Here is a 15399-nt window from a genome sequence, read left to right as displayed (position 1 = left end):
TACTGAAAATGGACATATATCCAGTTAGCCCAGTCAACAAATGTAAAATAAAATAAATAAATAAATAAATAAACATATCCACAAAATAAACGGCACTAAAATTACCCATTCAGCAGACTTCAACCTTGCCTTTGATATAAATAGGACTTGTTGGAAAGACAGGTATGTATCTCAGAGACTACCCCTTCTTGGGAACAAGCTCCCCATCCTCTATCCCAATTCAATTCAACTTGAACAAATGGATGGGGAATAGGAAATTCATCCCTGGTTTGGCAACCTGTTAGTGGTTTATTTCCAAGGCCCCTGCCTGTAAGTGTTTCATCTTGTAAGTCCCCTGTTTGCACTTACCAAGGTCATCAAAATTTGTCAGAGATTTGGGATACATGGCTAGCTTAAAAGGCCCCATTGTCATTAGCCTGGTACACTCCTGTGAATCTAAAATAGTGTTGGAAAACTATGTTGAATTCATGCACAGGAGACGGTTTGATCAATAGTATTAATTACAAGAGTTCTTCAAAAGGGAAACAAAAACATTATGTAATTTCATATGATTATTTACACAGTCTAGGTGGTCCTTTTAAAAATAGCACCAGGTTTCACTTTGTTTTATAAACCTGATGAAGCCTTAATCCTTTGTGAGTGATTTTAAAGATAAAAGCACTAACATCTTACTTATTTTTTTGGACATTTAAGAGCTTTGCAAAGCGAATTTTCTTGTTGGATTTTACTTCCTTGGTGCTTGGTCAGTTTCTTTTAAGCAGTTCTAGTCCACCATATGCTCTACCCAGAAATGAGCACAGCTCTAAGTTTGATAGACTGTGTAATTCAGATAATTGCCTGGCAGAGTCAAATTTTATCTAGGAGGAAAGAGTGACTGTCCCAAAAGCATGGTGGTCACCCATTCATTCTAATGTGAGCACTCGAGGTGCAGCTAATTTCAGTGCAGTTGTTTGTCAGTATGTGCGTGTGTGTGTGTTGACATGTGTTTGAGTTCTTATAGGTGCTTAAAAGAGGCTGCATGAATATGCATGTGTGTGTGTGTTGGTGTGTGTGTGTGTGTGTGTGTGTGTGTGTGTGCATGAATGTGCACATGAGTGTGTGTGTGTCTGAGTGTAGGGGGTGCCTTTGCTAATATGATGCATTAGCTGCTAGGGAGACCTGTAGCAGTGTCAGAAATGACAGAGCAGTGTTTATTTCGGAGATAAGGTAATAAACTGATAGGTTCATAGATTCATTAGTAAGTACTTGGCAAGCAGTCTGTAGACCATTCAGAACCTAGCCCAAAAAATATTCAAAATTTCCCTCTAGCCTCAAGAAGAGCAAGAGAAGATAAACTGGGGCAGAATTTGAAGCTGCCCATCCAGTTATCAAGGTTTACCATGAAGGTGGCAAGGGTGCTATTGTGCTTGACATGTAGTGGAATTTGCTCCACAGGTGAGGAATATGTTAGGATATGAATCTATCACACCAATGTGTCTTATTTGTCTGCTGGTGAAGCTTTAGTACTTTTAATCAAGTATTTGATGTGATAGTTCTTCAAGGGAATAGGAGATCAAATATGGTTGGATCTTTCATGGCACGAAAGGCTAGACATAGATTTCCACAGAGGAGTCTGTAATGAACTGAGTACAGGGAATGGGTTGCCAGTCTCTCCTGATAACTAAGATTTTTGAGGCAACTGATCTTTTTAGTTATGAATCTTTGAGATCTCTCAAGTTGTGGGATATGTTTAAATAAAAGCATGCCAAGAAGTGCATTATATTCAGTAATGGGTCTGATAAGATACAAGTAAAGGGGAATTAAGACTTCAATGAATCTAGTGCAGATGCCTTTGGAAATTATATGGGCCAGATAAAAGGCTTTCTGAACTACTGTGGAGACACAATGGTTAAATAATAAGGAATTATCAACAAGAGTACCCAGTTTCCTTACAACAGTGTCTAACTGTACAGTTCATCTCCTATACTGTAAGCAAAACTGTTTTGTTTACCAAAATGAATTATGCTACATTTCTGTTACATTTAATTTGAGACCATTGCCTTGCACCAGCTGTTAACATGCTGTAGGCCTTGTTGGAGTAATTATTAGTCAGCTGAAGATCAAACAATAACACCCACTTTAAGGTCATCTGCAAACTTAGTAAACCACAGCCCAGAGGTACTATCATGAAGGTCTGAGAAATATATACAAAACTGTAGAGGGCCCAAATCTGTACCGTTTTGCTTTCAGAAGTGTCACCTTCTACCCTCTACTCTAACCACATGGGTTCTGTCAGACAGCCAGTTAGCTATCCATTGCACAATATAAGAATTTATTTTCAGATTTACAGGTCTGTAAATAATGCCTACACTGGGAATAGTGACAAAGGCCTTGGCAAGGTCTAGATATGCTATATGCTTTTTTTTTGTTACTGTTTAAACAAGAATGCATAAATGTACAGACAGAAATATTCAAAATCGTTTAAGGATCATAGTGTCTCTGGATATCCTGCAAACATAGGAGTAATTACCATATGCTGTTAGTTGTAGCTTATGCTTTGCAATGATCAGAAACATTTTGAACTGTAATATGACAGGAATGGCAATTATTGTAAATCTTTTGTTGTCAAATGTTTTGTTCTGATATTGATTGCTTCTATTTAGACTACAGACACCACCAACTAATAAAAATAGCTGTGTTGAAACTACTGAGTCAAGCTCAACTGCAAAAAAACTCATGTACAAAAATATCCTTTCTATGTTGTAACTGACACTAACATTTCTACACCCCAGCTTCATTTACAAATCACATCTATGCAAGGTCACATGGATGAAGCATATTGGTCTGCATTACTTTAAATAGCTTACAATTTTCTTTTTTACTCTTTCAGATGATTGACCAGGGTCTGGTACTTCATGAAGGTTCCTACTTTCGAGATCTCTGGAATATTCTAGATTTTGTTGTTGTAATTGGAGCACTGATAGCTTTTGCTCTGGCGTAAGTATTACTTTCATCAAACATACCTCTGAGGTATATACTGTATTCATTTCATTTGTTAGGTAAGGATGCTTATGTAATCCATTTGGTCATTTACCTTAAGAAATATATGTTGCATGCAAGTTTATGGAACTTCAGTTCTGGAAAATGTTTGGACATATGCAGTTTTATCATTTAAGGTAAGAAAATTGAATGCAAGGTAGTATTACAACAAATAATAATAGTTTCCATATTTATAATGTTTTGGCATGTATTTAATGGTTTTATGATCATCCATACAATGCAGCAGCAATGAATATTGTAATAAGAATAGCTCATATTTGCTATTACTTTTACAGCTCCCCCCACCTACACATGCACCCACACACACACACACACACACACACACAGTCTACTCTTGCTAAGGCAACAGTCATGTGTCAAATATATAATTTTACAGCAGGGCATGAGTTACATTTCCAGTACTAAATATCACACTGCTTTCAGACTTTTCAAAAATTTCCAGGTGTACCACTTTAAGATGTAAATTAAAATTACTAGACATCACATGTAATGGTTATGTGTTTTGTTTGGTTTAAATACATTCTAAATGCTACAGCTTTGCACGTACATTCTTCAGTCTGATGAAGCCTGCATGTCACTTGCACTAATTACACCACTGTTCAGTTGTAAACTGATTTTGTACTCTGGAAACACATCCAAAACTAATCATATTCCTAGCCATACCTCTCAACCTCTTAGCACAAGAAATCTGGACAAAGCCTGATATAATAGGGGGAACAAAGAGGGGCACATTTTAAATATTGCTGTTATAAACCTAGAAAGCTGCTAGAACAACAGGATTTGTGTTAGCATGCATTTTCTGAAGGATATTAAGTCTGAAACTCAAATACATGTCATTATTTAGTGATTTTAATCCTTGGATCATCCCAGTGATTTGTCAAAAAAGCAATTTTTACGAAGAACAGAACAAAATTATGAGGCAAAAATCTGGACATTCTGCGAAAATCTGTGCAGTTGAAAAGTATGTTCCTAGCTCTAGTAATTTCTTCTGTAAAGGTTTCTGTGCATTGCCTTTCTCCTGACAATATCTGCCTATCAGCAAACAGTTTTTGTTTCATTACTAAAAAAGTGCTTTAGTAATATTTTTCCTGTTACAATTTTCTTTTGCTACGCTGGTATTGTTCTACTCTTCAAGAAAAAATATATTGCCGATTCTCTAACGTATACATGTTAAAGGAAAATTAAAATCAGTATTCGGCATTACAAAATAAAAACAAATTACAGCTGTGGATGCAAAGATATTCTTATGATATTAAACCCAGTCATGTTCCATCCATTGACAATTTGATATTATTTTGTTCTAATCCTGGCATTTTTTAGTTGTAATTACACCTCAACATTGTCATTATAACTGCTTGTCGTCTGTGAAAATACATTGCACTACTCCATTATAGCCTTCAGTATTACAAATATGACATCATAGCTATATTCTCACATAAAAAACACTAACATTGTTACATAAGGCTAAAATATGCTAAGTTAAGCTAAACCATATAAGCCAACACAAACATGCTGGGACAGATACAATAATTTATCCTGATAACATTTTTTGCTCTGTGTCTCACCCACAAATGAGTCTATGGATGCAAAGAAACTCCACTTTAATGATGATGACATCAACAGTGTTAAAATGTGACTGTTACTTAACCTCTTTTCAAGAGATTCCACAAATAACACATCATGAGTCCTTTCCATGGCTCTCTAAAAATGCAAAAAGTAAGTTGATAATCCTTGGCAACATAAATGGAGACTAAGATCTGGCCTTTGGCTCACAATTTTATACATCTGTCTGTGTGCATGGACCAGACCAGTTAGCAGTCTTAATAACAAAACGGATACATTCTCTAATAACGAGAACATGTTAGACTATGTGGATACCTCTACTCCTAATCATATTTCCTATGCCACAATAATGGCTGACATATTTAATAACTATCTACCTGTCTCTGCCTGCTGGGTCACTCAAAATTGTAAAGTTCTATGTTTACTGTCAAGTGGAACTTGAAATGTTTTAGTTTTGTTTCTCATCTGTGTTGTAAAGGAAATGAGCTGGTCTTCCCTCTCTTCTCAGTTTTTTGATATTATATTTAAGCTCTACAACAATATAAAGTATAAAAAGCAACTCTGATGCAGTCAGTGTTATGGAATGACAGGCCAGTGAGTTCCCATATGAAAGATGTTCTGGAACTTTCTGTAGAATGCCTGCAGGAAACAGAGAACAAAGATTGTGCCCTTAGTTTAGAAGAAAATGATCTAAGGGAAGAGCTTCTTGATTTACTAGAGATGGTATACATATTAAGATTAGTGAAATAAACAGATTATAGTAAGTCAGTAAGACCAAAATGTTAGAAGTCTGATAAATCAACACAGTAATTAAGACTATTATCTGAAATTCATATAACAGAAGTAAGTAGGATATATTACTGTGCAGCTCATGCCTCTCAACTGTACAGATTTTCGCAGAATGTCCAGAGTTGTGGCTTATATTTTTAGTCTGTTCCTCATAAAATGTATGGTTTTCTGGCAAATCACTAGGATTATCTTAGGACTGAAGTTACTAAATAATGACATACATTTGAGTTTCAGAGTTCAAATCCTTCAGAAAATGTATATTAAAACAGAGCCTGTTACTCCAGCAACTTTCTAAGTTTATGAGCAATATTTAAAATACGTCCCTATTTTTGGGCCTTTGTCCCCCCATTTTTGTCAGGCTTTGTCCAGATTACTTGCACTAAGAGGTTGAGAGATATGGTATAGCTAAATTAATAACAGATTAAAGTCTTACCACAAAAACGCAGAGCAACAGGGGAAAGGGGAGGGAAGAAATCAAATGTCGTCATGGAAACGTCAAAAAGGGAAAACTATAAAGCAGTTAAGACAGGAAGTGTTACTGATACAAGAGTAAAGAAGAGGAAGAAGAAACAGATCAACAAAAATACTTAGAAAGATAGACATGATAAAAGCAAAATGCAGTATCAGAACAGTCCAGGACATATCATATACTAGTGTAAATAACAAACTCAAAATATCTGCACAGGCAGAAAACACTTAGAAGATATGCAGATAAATATAAGCAAAAGTACAAAACAAGCAATTCATTGATGACTCAAAAAGGTTTATAAAAAAGTGAGAAACAAAGCAAATGGAATATTAACACCAAACATTTTGGAGAAACATCTATGCAGACCCTGTGGAACATAACAAAGATGCAGAATCCATAGAATGATTAAAATAACCAGTAAGAAGTTTACATGTACATGATATGAAATGAGTTGAAGTAACAGCCTGAGAAAATGAAACAAAATTATTAGGGATGATAGTAGATGATAATTTTATTTATTTTTTATTTATTTGTATTTATTTTACATTTGTTTACCGGGAAGGTCTGACTGGATATAGCTGTCCGTTTTCAGTGGAGGCCTGGGGAGAAAAGCTCCAAAACAACAAAATGATTACACAGACACCATGATTTAAAGATACAGTTATCAATTATAATAGCTTACAAAATATACACACCATAAGATATAACAATTGTAGAGATATACAGGTAGAATAGTAGAGGTAACATAGGATTTGTAGAGAAAAATAGTATAAAATATTATCTATGAGGCGATACAAACATATTTACATTTGGATCAGGCACATAAGAAGACAGAACTCTTCTGCTTACTCTAGGGTAGAAGTAGTAATACAGGATAGAAGGAGATAAAAAAGAGACAAGAGTGCAGCTGAGCATAGACATCTGGGAGTAATAATGGAATAATGGACAAGTTATTTAGGGGATACGGGAGAGACATTTGAAGAGGTCAGCCAGGTGTTAGGCAATTGCATGACCAGGAGTTGTTTAGGTAGGATTTGAGCTGATTTTCAAAGGTGATTTTGTTAGCTTGCACCCTAATTTCAAGTGGTAGGGAGTTGCAAATCTTGGCAGTGGTACTAGAATACAGGGAGTCCCTAGAGCTGTGACGGCTTTTGGAAGTTGCAATTAGAGCCTTGTTAGTGGATCTTAGTTATCGGTTATTGGAGTAGGGGCGATCAGCTCCTGTAAAGTTGGAGTTTTGTTGGAATGGTACAATATTTGGTGAGCTGGTTTAGGGCTAAAGTGTTTGGCACTTCCAGCCAGGAAAGTTGTTTTAGGGCTTGACAGTGATGTGTTCGATAGGAGGACTTTGTGGTGAATTTTGCTATTTTGTTGTAGCATGCAGAAAGCCTGTTTAAATCACTTTTATTTAGATAAACTAGGACAGGAGAGACATAAAGTAAAGTTGAGAGAAGGTGGGTTCGAGCTAAGATGACTTTATTGTTGTTTGTTAGGAACTGTTTACATCTGTAAAGAGTACCTATTCTTTTATGGACTTTGCTTATTGTTAGAGATATATGTTTATCAAATTTCATATTGTGGTCAATGATGACTCCTACTAATTTAGTTTGTGCAACTGGAAAAATTGGGGTAAGTGTCTGATGTAAAAATAGTGAATGGGTACTTTTGCTTTAGAGGGATGAAAGAGCATAAGTTGGGTCTTTTTAGGATTTAGTATTAGCTGGAAGTTTGATAGCCAGGTTTTAATGGATGTAAAAACTTCTTGGGTTTTAATTTGTAGTTGTATGAGAGTGGGGGCAGAGCAGATTAAGGTGGAGTCATCAGCATATTGATCCAGGTTAGCTAGAGGGGTGGCTTTGTGCAAAATATTTATGAATATAGTGAAGAGTAGAGGTCCAAGAATTGATCCTTGTGGCACTCCTAGTTTCACAGGAAGAAGTGGGGAAAGGGAGTCTTTCCACTGAACAGCTTGTTAGATCTGAGAGAAGTAGTCTTGAAACCATACTAGTGTAGGGGTAGTTAGTTTTAGTTCTGAGAGTACTGTCAGCAGTTTAGCATGGGAAACTGTATCAAATGCTTTTAATAGGTCAAGGAATACTGCAGAAACTAGTTGGCCATTGTTGCATTGTTGATTTACTAAGTTACTAAATTTGAGTGCAGTTGTAGTACTATGGTTGGGGCAAAATCCATGTTGAGTTTCAGCAAGAAGATTGTTGGATAGAAGATGTTTTAGGATCTGTGTGTAGATACATTTCTTAAGATTTTTTGCAAATGGGGATAGTATAGCTAGTTGGCAATAGTTGGTTAGGTCAGTAGAATTGACACCTTTGTTTATTGTTATAATGTGGTAGATTTTCCTGAGAAGTTGCACCTTTTGTTCAGAGATTGATCTGTTAATAATTATTGAGATTGGATAGGATATGGGTTTGGCAGCTTTTTGAAGTAATTTGGCAGGTAGTTTGTCTGCTGCAAGGTTGCTGGGTTTAAGTTTAGTTAAGTTGTTTATATATGGTGTAAGTTGATACTGGTTGAAGGGTGAAGGAGTTGAGGTTATTTGATGGATTATATACTATTGCGGGAGTTCAGGAGGGTGGATCTGTTGACAGTTTTAGTACAGAGTTGGTAAAAAACTTAGGTTGCTGTGTTTACAGTGGTGATATCTATGCTAGGAAGTGGAGTCTGTGATTTGGCTGGTTGAAGAATATTGTTTAGAGCAGCCCATAATTTTTGTGGGTTGGCATTGTGCTTGGTTTGGATTTCATTATCATTTTTATTTTTGTCTATTCTGGTTGTTTTTTTTTTTTTTGTTTTTTTTACTTTGTTTCTCAGTTCTATAAATTTTTACCTGTTAGGAATAGTTTTGTTTATACGCCAGGTATCCAATGCTTTGTCTTTTTGTTTCATAAGTTGTCTGGTGTTTTTGGTAAGCCATGGGGCATAGATAGTTTTAGTGTGGATTTGTCTTGGGGGGGAGTTGGTTGAGAATGCCTAAAAAGACAGATTTGAAGTATTCAACTGCATCATCTAGGGGAAGTGTTAAAAGGGGAGACCAGTTAAAGTGATTTAAGGTTGTAATGAAGTTGTCATTGCTGAAGTTTTTAGTGTGTCTTATATGTTTAAGGGAGCTAGTTTTAGGGAGTTTAATTTGTTGTCTGATAGAAAAAGTTGGGTGGTGGTCACTTAGAGTGTCAGGTACTGTTCTTTACTTTTGAGCGGTAGTTGGGCGATTGGTGAGTATACAGTCTAAGATGAATTCTTTTTTCATAGCTTTATTTATCCTAGTAGGAGTTTGTATAAGTTGCAAGAAACCATAGATGTTAATGTGAGTTAAGGAATGGGGTGAGATGAGTGAAGTCCAGTCTATACTGAAGCCCCTCATTATTACTGTCTCATGGGGGAGGACTTCAGAGGCCCAGTGGATTAAAGATTCTATGGTAGCGTTGTAATCCCCTCTAAGAATATATGATCCTAGAATGTTTAGTTGTTTTTGTGTACTTATCTTATCCTGGAAAGTAGGATCTCAGTATGTTTAAATGTAGGGATTTCTGTGTTAGATAGTTAACATTAAGGGTGTTCTCTTATAGGAGAGCAACTCCGCCTCCTCATCTTTTAGATGTGTGGTCTTTTCTTAGTATGCTATAGCCAGGGGAAAAATTTGTTCATTTTTAATGCGTGATTTAAGCCATGTTTCTGTGAGGCAGATGATGCCAGGTAAGTATAGTGCTATAGATGAGTGGAGCTCAGTGATTTTGTTAAGAACGCTTCTTATATTATGATTTATTATTAGTATGTTGGATGTTTTCTTAAGTAAGCTAATGTTAGTCTCAACTGATTCTGGTGATTGGATTGCTTAGTTAGTGGACCAGGGTTAGGGTTGATGTCTCCACTACATAAGTGAGAGACAATGTTTATGACAGTAGGTATTTTGTGAAGTCTACATCAAATTGTACAGATAGGCTAGATTTAATATGATAATGGAGGAGTTTAAAGGAGTGTAGTTCATTAGTGGTGTGTTTAAAGAGTGATAATTAGATGAGTGGGGGGATATATAGTGAATTTTAGAGATAAGGTCAAGGTAGAGTGACTGTTGTTGGGGTTTGTGATGTTCTTGGTGCTGTATGAGGTTTTATGGGCTATGATGGTGAGTGCTAATGTTAGTGTAATTTGTAGGGAGTACATGTTTTGACCCTTAGAAGTGGCAGGAGTGAATAGGGATAAGCCTGAGGAATGTGCAGGGGCTCTAGTATTATCTAGGTATGTTAGGCTGTAGCTAACTTGTGTAATGGGTGGTACTGTGTGTAGAGTGTGTAATATGAGAGCAGAGAGAGGGATGGGGATGGTTCAAGTTATCACTTGATTGGCTGAGAGTAGTGGGATGTGGATGGGAGTGGCACAGCTGTCTATAAAGAAAATGAGGAAGGGGTGGTTGGGAAAGGGGGTAGGGTAAAGGAGCTGACCGGGGAGAGCCCTACCTAGCAGGTATGAGCAGAAAAAGTATCAGGAGAAAGTGTTGCTGAAGGTAAGTGACGTGCAGTGCTATTCAACTTTATTAAACTCCATTATGGTATTTTCAGCATTTACTCACTAGTTATTAAGAAGAAATTCTATGAAGGGAAAGGGATGTCTTTACTGTAAAAAACAAATCTTAGAAAAGATAAATATTTACAGAGCAACCTCCAGCTTACTGGACTAGGTGTTTATCAGGGCTGAAAATTTTGCAGTATTTCAGTTAAGAGGACAGGGGAAAGGAAAAAGCCCTTGCGAGTGTGCACAGTGTGCCATTAATATAAACAAGAAATAAACACTTTAACAAGGTACAGTAGTTACTTTTAAGGGAGTACACCTACATGAGAGCAGTTCAGTGGGTAAAAGTTCCAGCAGTACTCCCTTGGATTTCTATTCATGAAGCGCAACTTGCAGATTTGCTCACTTGGGAGGGAGGGGGGCAGCTGTGAATGAAGAGCAGGAGCTGGAGGAAAAAGGAAAGAGAGAGATACAATTACAGAGTTGTAATTGGTAGTCAAAAGCAAGCAAGAGTAAGAGCAGTTAATAGCTAGAAGGAAGGTGTGGATGAATATGCATGGAGAGTATGGGAAAAGGTGTCTATATCATTTAATTGAAAACTCATTTCACTGAAGCTTAATTCATTGACACACATTCACTGAAAACCCAGTTCACTGAAAGCTCACTTCGCTGAAAACCCATTTTACTGAAACTCATTTCATTGAAGGGTATATATGAGCTATCCCCCACTGTTGTGCGATCTTGGAATTAGTATATAAAGTAAGGGGGGTGTGGGGGGCAAAGCCCCCCACATAAATTGGTTATATGTTGTCTTCTGGAAGAATTTTTTTCATTACACTTGTAAGTATCCATCTATAGGCTTTAAAATATTTACAATATGTGGGGGGCTACGCCTCCATACCCCCGAATGTGGGGGGCTGCGCCCCCGTTACTTTATATACTAACTCCAGGATCACACAACAGTGGGGAAAAGGCCATATATACCTTTCAACAAAAATTAGTTTCAGTGAAATGGGTTTTCAGTGAAGTGAGCTTTCAGTGAAGTGAGCTTTCAGTGAATATGTGTCAATGAATTAAGTTTCAATGAAATGAGTTTTCAATTAAATGATATAGACCCTGGGAAAAGTTACAACCATTTAATTTACTGCATTCCTTGTCAGTTGATAAAGCAAATAACAAGTTTTTTTTGCAAGCTAAGTAAGTGAGCACTGTAATAACTTTCATTTGCAATATGTTGTTAAATACCTAGAGGTACATCCAATTAATTTAGGCAGTATATAACATTATCACCAACATTCACAGTAGAACAGAAATTGAAAACAAATTAAATAACAGTTAGAAAATTAGCAGTGCCCTTGTCCAAACAATTTCTAGGAAAGTTTTCAATTGTTTCTGACGGGATATAGTATTAAAGACCAGCATCCACACTGGAAAATAATACACATAAAATTAACAGGGAACAATTAGTGTTGCCCTAGTACATTTAATTTGCAGGCTATTACTTCAGTTTGTTAGCTGATATAGGACACAATCCAGATGACACGTGTGTGTGGTTGTTGTTGACCAGAGAGAGGAGATAACAGAAATATTGTTCAAACATAATTACAAATAAACAGCAAGTGTAATAAGCATAGTACACACCAGGTGTATATCAACATTTTGCATGATACACAAGTTCAGAGACCAGCGTTCGAGATTTAAACAGAGTGAGACAAAACTGTTGCACAACTCTGGAACAAAAGCCATCAAAAAGTATGCAATAATATAATACAGGAAATGCCAACATGTGTGCACACTCCATAGAGGAACAGGGAGGGGAGAGACTGTAGCAGGAGTAGACCTTGGACTAATTTAAAAATGGGGCCACAGTCTGAGGGAACCTAATGTAGCCTTACTGGAGGGGGAGGGGGTGAAGATCCTGTAAGGGGATGACAAGTGGAACCTGATACCTAGCCCTCCCTAGCAAGTATGTGCAGGTATGAGCAGAAAAAAATATCAGAAGAAAGCGTTGCTGAAGGTAAGTGGAATTGAACTATATTTAACCTGCATATATAAAATTGCATAAGAAAAAAATCATTAAAAATCAGAAATACTTTACCGAGCCAAAAACATTCTCATCGACACAACTAAAACTACACTTGCCACTACTTATTTCCTCCTCACTCTTTTTTATGTTACTCCCATCCTTACTAACCTCCAGGCTTCATATAAAATTAAAATTTGAACAATGTTATAACAGAGTTGTTTAATTTACATCAAGTACCCATTTCAGAACCCACCACTGTATAACACTAAACTAAATCGGTTAGAACTGCCTCATCAACTAATATACACGCAACTTCTTACCACCTATAAAATTACCCAGCATCCATCTGCCTGTACAGCCCTAAAAACATTCTACACAACTATATTCCCAGTCAATCATTATGATCCAGTGACCAGAATCTCCTGTCTGTCTACAAACCTGACAAATTTGCTAGACTTTGTCTGTACTCGTACAAGGTTGCTAAGCCCTAAAACTCCTTATCTGTAGCCATCAAATCAGTACCCTCCTTCCCATCTTTCAAAACCACTCTGAAAGACTTTCTAGCTAAAAACTGGTTCTGTTCTTGCTCAAAACCAGGATGTGAACAAGTACCTTTTCATTCCTTATAACTCCTTACTCTCCCTTCTTAACTTACTTTATTACTTCCATCAAATACTCTTCCCGGAATTTCTGTCTAAATATACCATAAGCCTGTTTATTTCCTCTCACTTCATTATTGTAATTCCTGTTTGTATTAGACAAATTTACCTTTAATGTCTCTAAAAGCTGTCAACATTTTCTCTAACTTTTAAACAATTATCATATACCTTGTAATGATTCTTAACCAATGTTTTTATATTATGTCTAATTTGTTATAATTATTTGAACTGCAAATGTTTTTGTTTTATTTTTGAAGATTGTAAAATTATTGTTGTTAAAATGTTTTGTAATAATGTGTAGCTTTTCTCACTGGCCCTTCACTGAACATGAGCTTCTACCCAATCAGACTTTCCTTTTAATCAAATGTCAATAAATAAATAATACTTTAAGAAAAGTTCCTAATTCACAAAAATCCAGGCCCAAATACAGTACCTAACTTCTGGCTGCAGTTATTAACATAATTTCATGGAGATTTAGCCTTGAGTAAGAACTACTCATATGCACATCCCAAACAGGTACCAACTGATTAACAGCAGGAAAAAATGTTACTCTTATTACCTGCAAGCTGTTGTAAAAACTATAGACCAATAACTTGCCTTCTGATGATGTATAAACTATATAATGGAGTTGACGTCATCAGAGTTTATAGTAATTCAGAAGAAAACTCAGTCACGGTAATAGAACAAACAGGTAACAAAAGAAAGTTATATTGAACAATGGATCATTTGTTGTCAAAAACAGTCATAATAGGGAATTGTAAAAAGGGGAAGAATCTAAGTATGGCATAAATAGATTAGAAAAATGCATTTGATGGTATCCTGCATTCATGGACAAAGGAGTGCTTGGATATGTAAAAGATATACCCTATAGTGATCAGTTACATTACAGTGAGTATGAAACAGTGGAAAACAAGTTTGTAGCTAAGCCATGATAAAGGACAAATTATCCTAGGAATAAAAATTCAAATGGGGATATTCTAGGGTGACTCTTTATCTCCGCTGCTCTTTTGTCTTACCCTCAACCAATTAAGCCATTTACCTAACAGATTAGGTCATGGCTACAATTTGGATCCTAGAAAACAAAAAAGTGTAAAGACCTTTAAGTGGTCTAATTTTTCTCAGGTGGTATAAGAATGTTATTTGGTTTTGATAAATGTTGAAAAGCAACATTTAGAAGGAAAGCTGCAGCACCAAGAAAATATCAGTCTGGGACAGGAATGTGATATGAAGAACTTGAACAAATGTGAATGGGGTTGGGAGGGTGGCCTAATGGTTAAGGTGTTTGCCTTACAAACACAAGGTGCAGGGTTTGAATCTCACAAGAGATAATTGGTTAGGCTAAAAATGACTCGCAAGGGCAGTTAGCTTAGTATGAATCTATGAACCTATGAACCTATGAAAACTCAGTAAGGAATGTTTTAGAAGACTAAAATTAATACTGAAAACAAACCTGACATCTAGGAACAAAGTCCAAGCTATAAACAAATTTGTTCTTTCTGTTCTAACTTACAGTTTTGGGATGATTCACTGGCCAAAAGGTATTGGATTAGTTGGACAGGAAAACAAGAAAAATGTGTCATGCTTATTTAATGATACATAAAAATTAGTGAATCAGGAATATATATTCCTTTATCTGAAGGAAGTATAGGCCTCCTCAAAATTGATTACATGTATAGATCTGTAATCATTGGACTGCATATATATTTATCGACTTCACCAGATCCAGAAATAGTGACAGTTTTAAAACATGAGGCGAACAACTCTAATATGACTTCCCTGCTTAGTTTAGAAGTAGCATATCGGTGTCAAGTGGAAATGGAAATCAAACCAAAAGTAGACAAAAATCAGGAAGCAAACGAATGTCAAAAAACAAAAAAAAAAGAATATAAGGAGAAGGATTAGATGAACAGGCCAGAAATATGGGAAAGGCATAAATATAGTTGCAAGTATAGCAAACTCCTGGAACAACCTCATGTCAATCAAGATCTGACACCAGGATGGTTACTGAGAGGTGAATTTAAACCCAAAGATGAAAGAGTAATATTTGTGTCCCAGGATAATGGACTATGTACACATTGGTTTACAAAGTCCTATGAATATGTGGGAGAAACAAATGAATGCAAGTTCCATAAAACAGTACTGGAAATATATAATGCACTAATGGCAGAGGACCTGTACTGAAAGCCTTAATAATGTGGCAAGACTGTTGCATTGGGGATTGTGCAAACATTACAATATTAAAGTAGCAGAAAGCTTTGGAAACATATTGGAGCCACAAAGTATTATAGAGAATATGATGATGATGTTTATTTCGCATGGGATCACTCATG

At 36.2% G+C, this 15399-nt stretch overlaps 1 protein-coding gene across 4 annotated transcripts in view; it reads left to right on the top strand.

Annotated features, from left to right (window-relative positions):
- Nucleotides 1-15399, top strand: part of LOC122813204 (voltage-dependent R-type calcium channel subunit alpha-1E-like) — a 4399719-nt gene that overhangs the window by 3065169 nt on the left and 1319151 nt on the right. For all 4 annotated transcript variants that reach the window (XM_044085387.1, XM_044085385.1, XM_044085384.1 and 1 more), the window contains one exon: nucleotides 2870-2976. In XM_044085387.1, coding sequence (XP_043941322.1) covers nucleotides 2870-2976 — 107 coding nt within the window. The remainder of the gene's footprint in view (nucleotides 1-2869; nucleotides 2977-15399) is intronic.

The sequence above is a fragment of the Protopterus annectens genome, chromosome 10.part0 (assembly GCF_019279795.1).
Source record: "Protopterus annectens isolate FY-2018-M chromosome 10.part0, PAN1.0, whole genome shotgun sequence".
NCBI classification, from domain to species: Eukaryota; Metazoa; Chordata; order Ceratodontiformes; family Protopteridae; genus Protopterus; species Protopterus annectens.
The sequence above is the reverse complement of the archived record's forward strand: the minus strand, read 5'-3'. Positions and strand labels throughout refer to the sequence as shown.